Source organism: Cornus florida, unplaced genomic scaffold, assembly GCF_030987335.1.
Source record: "Cornus florida cultivar Cherokee Brave unplaced genomic scaffold, ASM3098733v1 CherokeeBrave_3.0.0_Hap2_Chr09, whole genome shotgun sequence".
NCBI lineage: Eukaryota > Viridiplantae > Streptophyta > Magnoliopsida > Cornales > Cornaceae > Cornus > Cornus florida.
Genome location: NW_026775579.1, coordinates 64,050,118 through 64,060,722, shown reverse-complemented (window position 1 = coordinate 64,060,722; position 10,605 = coordinate 64,050,118). Strand labels below are relative to the sequence as shown.

The 10,605-nt window shown below is 34.3% G+C and overlaps 1 protein-coding gene across 1 annotated transcript; it reads right to left on the bottom strand.

The window, feature by feature from the left end:
• Positions 1 to 1,494: 1,494 nt before the first annotated feature.
• LOC132273318 (transcription factor bHLH94-like) lies at positions 1,495 to 3,172 on the bottom strand. The gene is made up of 3 exons (XM_059774300.1): positions 2,683 to 3,172; positions 1,884 to 2,306; positions 1,495 to 1,758 (listed from the first exon to the last, which is right to left on the bottom strand). The coding sequence occupies exons 1-3, from the start codon at positions 3,121 to 3,123 to the stop codon at positions 1,654 to 1,656; spliced, it is 969 nt and encodes a 322-aa protein (XP_059630283.1). The 5' UTR covers positions 3,124 to 3,172; the 3' UTR covers positions 1,495 to 1,653.
• Between the last annotated feature and the right edge of the window lie 7,433 nt (positions 3,173 to 10,605).

Sequence of the window (10,605 nt, the reverse complement as noted above, 5' to 3'; positions counted from 1 at the left end):
GTGTGTATATATACATATATATTTGCCGTTTCACCTCTAACTGTTAATGGGGTGTTTTTTTTCTCTCTTTTTATAATTATCTTAAATAAAGAGATGAAAGATATATACACACACATATACATATACCACTTTCATATGAATACACAATTACCCATGTTTATATATCTTAATAATATATACATACATATATATATACACACACACACACATACATATACAGTTATACACAGAGGTTTACTTTCAGAGGAGGTGCACAGAGAGAAATCATAGTTTTCTTAAACACCCATTTGATTATTATTCCTATATATTTTATTTTGGACTTTAAATGTTCGAGAAAAGGCAATAGAGATTGATGGAGATGGCTAATAAGAGTTGAAGTATTTGAAGTATTTTACAGATACAAAGAATGGTAAAACAACTCATAAAGGGGTTTGTGGTTGTGGAGTTGTAGAGAGAAACATTAAAAGAAAAAAAAAAAAAGGAAAGAAATTCACGAGATTTTCGGCGATTGAAAATCCGAGTGGGTTCTTTCATTTTTAGTACAAATTGCTCCAGAAAGTTATATATATATATATATATATATATATATATATATATATATATATATAAATAGATACATGATAGTGAGGGGATTTGAGCGCTTCTTTGAATTTCAGAAGGTAGGTTTGAGACCTTTTCGACTTTTTCTCTTGGTGATGATTACTTCTTTTTCAATGGCTTTCATTGGATTTTGTCTGGAAATTTCTGATTGTTTGACAAGAGAAGTAATGTGTTACAGTGAGAGAAAGCAAGAGAGAGGAAAATGACTCCTTTTTTATTTCAAATGGGTTGGTGTTAGACTAAGGGTATTTTAGTCTTTTTAATTTTTTAATATTTTGAAATAAAAAGTATTAAAATATTGAGGGTAGAAATTTTCATTTTGCACGATTTTAATGGTGTCATTGACTAAAAAATAATTGAGGGTTTGAGTAATAGTAATTATAGAAAGGTGTTTTTGTGTGAAATTTGGCCAAACTTAAACAGGTGTTAACCCAAAAATTTAACATTCAATTTTTGATCAAATAAGGACTTGAATGCTGAAAAGATTAAAGTATCCCTCTATAATTGAATAAAAAAAAAATTATAATTAAATATGAAATGACAAAAGTGTCCCTCTTTTTTTTTTCTTCTTCTTTTCTACAAGGACATTATTAGAAAATAAAATGGTATTTTTAAAATTTTATATCTTAAAAATGTCATAATTGCAAATTACTAAATTTGTAATCAAATAGTGACCTCAAGCATTTCTTTAATCATTTTTCAAACTTAATGCACTTATATACCCCAAAAACTTTAGAAATAATATTTGCCCAAAATTTAAACATTAGAGGTGTTTTTCTCACTTTGCTGTTTATTATATTATTATATTAAATCTTGCATTTTTTTCGACTACTCTTTTAATTAAGTGGGCGGGCACTCAAATCAATTACTATGATTTTAAGGTTAATAGTGGGACTAATTCAAATTCAGGACTCTATCCACTCTTTTTATACTATGTCAACAATCAATTCCTCCAAGAGTAAAAAATAAATAGATAAAAAAAATAGTAAGAACATAGAAAATATGAAATTCATGCTTAATTATATAGAATGACCCAAATTACACAATAAAAACTTAGGGTTCTAAGAACAAAACAGCTTCTTCTTGAATTCTTCCGAGCAAGTGATTCACGGCGTCGGCGATTTCATCTACTGTATTCAGCTGGCACCCATCCTCAACCTGTCCAAATTGGAAAAACACAAAATTAAAAACTATAATATATATATATATATATATATATATATGATTAGAGGACAATTTGATCAAAGAAATACATTATATAATAACTGTATTAATTAACTAACCCTAACATTAAGTGAATAGAGGACCATTTGATCAACTGTAGTAACATTAAGGTGAAGAACAGTGAGCCTAAGACACTGAAGGCCAGCCACCATCTTCAAGAGCTGTCTAGGTCTTTTCTTCGAAAGAATCTTGAGGTTGGCATGGCTCTCCACCATGGTCACTTCAATGTCAGCCAACGCCGACGGGCTCTCGGACACGGCCTCATTGGCCATCGTCGCCGGCGAATTCTTGTGGTCATGAACTGAACGAGTGGAGTATTGTGGGAAGGCGAAGAAATTGGCGAAAAGTGGAGAGAAGAAATCATTGTTAATGTTGGGATGTACTTGATCATCATTCCTCTTATGGGCTTCTAGGGTTTGGAGGTGTTGCTCTAGCTCTTTCACAAAATTAATGGCTCCTCCAATAATTGATGCTTGGTCACCCTGCAAAGTTTGTTAAGATTTAAAAAGAGTAATATAATAGTACACACGTCATGGAAATTTTTCTCTTTCTTCTCGAGAAAGGGTTAGGTGCACACGGGTTCGAATCTCTCCCCTCCTCTTTTGAGATGAGAAATTATACGAAATGATTAGATGCTCAATAAATATCATTACTATGAGTTTGTATTTAATCAATCGGGATTCGTAAACTGAATAGTCTAGCTAGATGAGCTATTTCTATCCCTACATTAGATAAGACCAAAATTTTGATTTTTTCTATTTGGATGGAAATGGTAAAGATTCTCCGATTGAACTATTAAGTCTGAATAATATATTCAATAAAGATTAAAGAAAGGAAGAGAAAAAATCAATCTTATACCCTTTGAACATAAGAAGATGGCATCAATGATCGGATAACGGAGAGGTACTCGTTCATCTGTTTTCGTCGGTTGCGCTCGACGGTGATGTGGGTCATCCTCTGGTTCTCCAATTCCTCCTTGTTCTTGCAGCTCTTGGTACGCCGCCGTTTGCGCCGACCGGATGTGGCGGCGGCCACGGGTGGTTCTGGTGAAGAATTGGGATCCCATTCCTTCACATTTTGCATGGCTGAAGAAGATGAGGAGTCCAAATTATTCCCATTATTGAGACCTGCATGCTCCATATTTGCAAGAACCCCAACAAGATCAGCTTTATCTTCTTCTTCTTGCAAATTACCAAAGTGATCATAGTGCCAAACACCACCTTCTATCAAGTTGTAAAAGTACTCCTTGCTACCATAACCAAATTGGTCTTGTGGGTAAACCACAGTTTCTAATGCCATCTCTCTCTCTCTCTCTCTCTCTCTCTCTCTCTCTCACACACACACACACACACCCCTCTATTATTTTCTCTCCCTAGTTTGCATGTAACACATATGTGTGTGAAACTGAGAGTGAGACTAAAAGGTTGTATTGAGAGGCTTAGAAGAGAAGAGGGTTTGGAGCTAAGTAACTGTTTGTTCTTCCTAAGAAATTTATGTAAGGAGAGAGATTGAAGCATAAATCTAAACACTACATGCCCAAAAGACCAAACAAACTAGCCTTTTAAGTACCCCTTCTATGGTGGACAATGATGGAGCTCTTAAAGACAATAAACTGATTAATTATTAGATGGTTTTGTGTGGTCTCTCATTAATTTGGTAGCATAGTTTAATCAAAGCTATATATTGTTTAGATTTCTTTAAAATATACTTTAATCACACTTTAATTTGTGATCAATCCAATATAATTGATAGGAAAGAGTGTGAATTAAAGTACTCAATCACCGAAGGTCACTGGTCTCACGCTATCTAATAATTGAATTATGATTACTTCGGATTCCGTGTTCACGTAAAGTTGTTAAATAGGAGATGATCTAAATTAATAATTATTTTATTTTAGACTTCGTTTGATCACATTAAAATATCAAGAAAGAAAAGGTAAATGAATTTTTAAAGAAAAGAAAAATTACCATATAACTTTCTCATAAAATTTTCTTTATAACAAATTATTTTTTCTGATTTCTTGACAACGTTTCATAAATTTACAATAATGCCTTTTCTATGGTTTCATACCTTTCAAACCATAAAATGTGATTTTTCGTAACTTTCTTAAAAAATTTCATGCTAAATAAATAGACAATTTTTTTTTTCTTTTGGAAGTATTCACTTCAAATTCTTTTACTATCAATTTACACTACTAATTTTTATCCATCCAAACAAAGCCTTAAGCGACCTTAATAAAACAAAGCTGCAGCGTATTACACGTGACCTATTGTAAGGTGGACCACTCTTCACAAGAGGAGAGAGAGAGAGAGAGAAAAAGAGAAGTCCAGAGAGAGAATTTTCTGAGAGTTGCCCACTTGGACTGTGATGGCACCACACGTTGATACTGTTTTTGTGGGACCCACAAAAGTCCAAAGATGGTAATCTGACGGTGGGACCTCAAGGAGGACGTACACCACAGAAGAACTCTTTTGCTGCCTAGCATTGTACTATTACTACAGAACATGACAAACATGTGCAAGGACGGTCATGTCCTCTGTCAGCTTTATGTTTTCTGTTCGGTGCTAACAAGGCTAGTTTTGTCTTTTCAGTTTCCTTATACAGATGGCTTAAATTAGTCTCAGCAAGAAAAGACGTGCCAAAAAATTGGTAGCCTTCGCTTCATTTGGCAATAATATGGTCGGACTCTGGCACAGAAGGAGAGAGATAATGACGAAGAGTTGATGGGAGCTGAGAGATTCTAGAGAGAGAAAGATAGAGGAGAGAGAGAGAGCTCAGGTGTCGGACATGTGAAGATGGCAGAGGGAATCCATGTGACTAACACTCTCTTTCCCAAAACTATTGTCCTATTAATTTTATTGTGATTAATTAATTAATACTCTTAGTTTTAGAGCAAATAGTACTAATTCCAATAAGACATTCTCACTAAAATTTCAATTCTTCTATTTCTTGGTTTCTCTTTCCAAGGGATTTTTACTTGAACCAAGGTTTTTTACTCATATAATTTCTTTTTAGGTAAATTACTAATCTCCTTTGCTAATCTTTCTTATGATTTCACAACATGGTCATATATTATCAGTTAACCAAATGCATAAAATGACAATTATACTTATTGTATTTTTATTTTTTAATGTAAAATATTTGTCTTTTCAAGTTTTTTAAGGCTAAAATTAGGTTTTAAGTAAATTTCAAGTATTTTACATCAACCGACAATAGTGACGAATTTTAATATTTTACGATAGGAGACCAAAGTTATAGGGGAGATCAAATGTTATTTTGACTTTAAAAGGAAAGTCATGTTATTTAGGCATTCAAGAAGGGAGGTTGATGTAATTTACTCTTTTTTTTTTCTTGTCAACATTTTTACATTTAAGACACCATGTGTTTCATTTGGACTCAAATTAAACGATTTTAACGAAGGTTTGCTTTTACTAATCCATAAAATTTGTCCCTCCTATGTGCAGGGATGAACCTACATAAAACGTCCTAAGTCTTACATCTTAAGCCCGTCCTTCTCTAAGCATAAAAAAAAAATGCTAATCAAAGGTACATTTTTATTGAATAAATGTATTAATGACATGAGATGTGTGTTCTTAGTCCATTTCTTGATAGTAAGTGTATGATATCATTTGATGACTACTTAAGTCATTAAGAGAATGCAATTTAATTGAATAATGTGAATTCCTTACTTGGATTGTTTTCTTTCTTGAGATTTTCTTTGGGAAGCAATTTGGAACTGTTAGGACATTATTAGAGATTAAGTATTCTCTTGGAGACTAATAAAATTATTAGTAATTAAGCACTAGTCTCGAGCTCCGTGTGTACTTTTATAGTCTCACACATTAATACACTTATTCTGGTGCATGTGTGTAATATATATGTGTGCGCGCGCGCGCGCAACTCGTTAGGTAACATTAATCCATTACAAACAAAAGACAAATTATCTGATTTTCTACGCATGTATCAAGAAATTAGGGAACATTGAACCCAAATAATGAGGAAAACGCATTGATAATTAGCAAGTTAGGTGAGTCTTCTATCCAAGAAGAGAAAATTAATAGTTAATCATACTCCAAGTCTAGAAGATCAAGCATTGTGACAAATTAAATAAGAAATTTTTTGAAGTATTGGGAGGAAAATATATATATATATATATATATATATATATATATATTAGATAACTCAGGGTATTCGAAACTTCGCCCTAACTAATTCCTGAAAATTTAGAAAAAACGTCTCTCCACTTCAAGCAGGATAAGTCACTGAGTATGACAGCGAAGATGCAGGAAGTTGGCTTAAAAGCTTTGATGTCTTAAGGTCAACAACAAGAAAGAATCCGCCCAGTCATCATCGAGGGAGAATCGCCGGTGACTTTCGGTGTAGGAGTTGTGTTGCTCAATGAGAGAAGTCGTACGCCTGTACCAATAGGTTATACCAAGGAATGTCCCAATCTGACTCAAAATTTGATGGCGCAATCTTCCATCCGATGAGCTTGTTTGCTTTAAATTTCTCAAAGCAAAAAGTAGTATGTTTCGGATGTCGATGGAATTCCTTCGAAGCCCTCTCTCGCAGTATGAAGATCAGTTTCTAGCTCGTCATCAATCTCCTAGTGGGAATCGGATAGAACCAAAGTTTAGGTGATTTTATCACTAGGCCAACCCCCTTGGGGTTGGAGGGAAAATATTTTGTTTAAAAGAAGTTTTCATTTTTATTTTTATTTTGAAAGGAATATAAATTTCTGACATTTAAGATGTGAGGTGAGAGTATTACCTTATTTTCTTGGAGTTAATCACTTTAACTTTAATATTCTACCATTTCCGTATAACACTGTCAATTACCCATATTCTGTCAATATATATATATATATATATATATATATATATACACACCCATATGAATTACATCATGTTTTGCGAAATTCACGCATTGAGACTAGAATTATGGATCATACATATTAGTTTAAATTTTAAATTAAAATATTTTTTCAATTCTATTTGTAAACGTGAATGTTTTATACTTCAAAACACGAAATTAATTAAAAAAAAAATACTAATAGAATATGGGCAAATTTACAAAATAGCGGGAAAAAATAGTTAAATCTCATTTATTTACCCCCCAAAAATAAAAGTTAATAATTAACAGAGATTAGTAATCATTTGCACATGGCACCAATATAGTTGTCCTCTTTAGTTTAAGCATTTGCCCAAGTTTGCAATCATTCTATAAAATCCATACATCAAATGTTTTTATGTTTTTTTGAAAGGTTTTATACATCAAATGTTTTGACATATGATGGACATGGAATGTACCTGTCAAATTGCAAGTTAATTATGTTCCTACCTAAGACGGCAAACAGACTAGTTAATTGAAAACTAAATCACATTAGACTATGAAACGATTTTTATATAAGTTCCTAATAAGCTAAGTTACATTGAGTGGGTGCAAGAGTGAGAGTATGAGCACGAAAGTGTCAAAATTCAAAATATTTAAGAGCAGGAGTGTCTATATATATATATATATATATATATATATATATATATATGGGTTAAAATTATAAAATCCCAGTCTTAAACTTTGATCATAAAATTCCAACCTATTTTTTTGAAAACCCCTACACTTTTAAAAAATGACCACATTACTCCAATGTTTATATCAGACCCATTAACTAAGGTATGAAATGACAAATTTAACTTTACTATTTAATGTTAAATTAAAAATTAAAAATTATTTTTAAAAATTGCAAAATACCCTTTAATCTTCTTTTCACCCCATTTCTCTCTCTAAAACTCTCACCACTCTTTATCTCTCTCTAAAATATATATATTTTTAATTTTAAAGGGTATTTTTGTAATTTTAAAAATAATTTTTTAGTTTTTAATATAACATTAAATAATAGGGTAAATTACACTCAGACCCCCTGAGGTTAGGTTATATTTCAGTTAGATGAAAATTTTGGTTTTAACTTTCACTTGCACTCCAATTTACTTTTTGGCATCTAATTCATGCGAAATGATCATTTTATCCTCAATTTTTTTAATACAAAATATATATAATTTTAAATGACAAAAGAGCCCTCATTCTCTCTCCCTTCTCTTTCTTGCGACGGCCTTCACCAAGATCATCATCGTCACAATCAAGTCTGCGGATTCCTCCATCGTCGAAATCCCTTCCTCTTCCAACACCCAAAATAATATTTTAAAGACAGATTAAAACTTTAATTCATTACAAAATAAAGCCCTCCCCCTCTCTCTCTCCTCTGATTTCAAACATTGCCATATAATCTCTCCCTCCATCGTCTTCTTTGTACTTTTCATTCAGATTTTATGGGTTTTCTTAACCAATTTGCGTACAACAACAAAATACCTAAACCCGGGCCGTCTCGAACCATTCGAAACATTTCGACTTCGAATATAGCTTCGCCGACTACCGGAACAACCACGGCTAACGCTATAACCGCCGTCAATGAGCCCCTACATTCTCGAGATCTCCACCACAATTCTGCCGCCACCAAAGACGTCTGTGATGGGTTCGTGGTGGTCGTCAATGGAATACAATGAGTCGCGGTACTCCAGCGGAAGGGCCATCAGAGATTGGTGAGGTGGGATCTGGGTGAGGGTCAGCTTGGGACATCAGAAATCCTTGTTGTCCCAAAAAACAAGAGTTTACTAGTCCTAGGAAGCTTTAGGACAAATTTGTCGGTTCTTATAATTTTTTAAAGAGTAATTATTTAGTTGAATCATCCGGGGATCTTTTGATGCTTACCAGGTTTATAGCTCTAATTGTTGCAGAAGATGATTGACAGGCTGTATTGATTGATAATCTTGATAGACATGGCCCTACAAGTATTTGTCTTTTGGTGATAAAATAGCTCTTGTTTTGTGACTGGTGGACTGAATCATTATAGGAACCTTCTTCTTTTTTTTTCTTTTTCTTTTTCTTTTCCCTTGTTTTTCTCAACAAGATGGCTGAAAAAAGATGTCTGAATGCAATAGGATTAATGGGGTGGAGTTGAGGAAGAAGACGAGAGGAGAGATTGTGTTTGGGGGTAGTTTGGTAAAAAAAAATAATCAATGAAGAGGTCAAAGGGTAGGTGTGACACCCCCACATTTTCCACGCATAAGTTGATCAGGCTTATACACGAAAAACGAGGGATATCAAAAACAATTGGCAATATACAAGCATGGAATACAAAATGATAATAATAAAAGAATTTAGACAGGAAAGGAACACTAAATAATACAATATCCATCCATCCTTTATTTAATACAGTACTCCATTACAACTTGAAAATCCTATGTCAAGGATCCCTAAATATAAACCTGAGAGTTCAACGTCAAAAGTAAATAAAAACTGAAACTGAAGTAATACATAAAACTTCTACCCTGAACTGGATCGTAAGAGTAGATGAGTTCGGATGGTGGTCCCACACTGCTAACCTCAACCTTGGAACGGGTACTGACCGTATTCTGAAATAACAACAATGGTGGGTCAACCCCAAGAGCAAGTCCTCTCTACTATGACCCAAATCAGAGAATCAAATACATTAATCATTATGAATCGGATGAGTACTATATCTGTATACATCCAAATGGAACTACCCAATGTATAATATGACCTCAACCAGAATAGACGGGGATCACTTAGACTCACACTAGGTGGTTAAGTGTCTCCTTTCCCTACCCGGGAAATCAGCTATTATACACGGTGCACGGTACTAACAACACCGACTGTAAAGACTACACAGTAGTAACGCATCTCCATGTACAAATGAATATACTGAGCATATCAATTAGGCAACACATGCCAACAATATTAATAAATATACCGAGTATGTCAATTAGGCAACACATGCCAATAATATTAAACCACATACCCCGACAGCCACACATCTGTCTATCGCAACGAATGCATAAGGTATAAATGAGTCTAAACTTATTAGCCAGCTCACATGGTTCTATATGGCAACACATCCATATAATATAAATGCGACATAATTTAAACAGTCCATTTATTCTCTGAAATGCACACAGCATAATAATCATGGTTGATATATGATTAACAGTATAAATATCCCATAATATATAATGGATAATTTATATGACGATAACCGTGACATTATTATATTTGAACAGTAATAATGAATACCATTTAAAAAAATAATAACACCATCTATAGTAATATTGTTAAATGAATCACATTCATATCCGTACGGTAAACGGGCCAATTAAGGTTTAGAAATATTAATCGGCCATAATAATACTTAACGGGTATTAAAATAATAATTTCGTGGCCCGTTAAACCAGTAAATACCAACACAGTACCTAAAAATCCAAGTTTAAGGTTCTGGAATTTACAAAACAGGCCCTAGGGGTATTCTGGTAATTTCCAGCAGCTGACAGGGCCCTTCACGGGCCCCCACGCGCCACCCTAAGCTCCCCCACGCGCAGCCCAACCTTCCCCACTCTCCCACACGCTTGCACGCGCTTCCACGCGCGTCTGGAGAGTTCCACGCGCGCGTTGATGGCTTCTTGCTGACGCGGCGTCCTCCGGTTGGTTGGCTGCATCATCTTTCCTACATGCGCGCCACACCGGATCAATCCACCTATGCTCTTTTCATCCTGCGGCTGATGATTAGCGCACACCATCATATGATGTCCCGCGCTACACCGAATCCATCTTTTAATCAATTTCCCATCAACCGGTCATGGATCCATGCGCACAGAGGTTACCTTGCGCCGCAACACACCGGATTGCTCCGATCTTCTTCCTCGCTGCCGACAA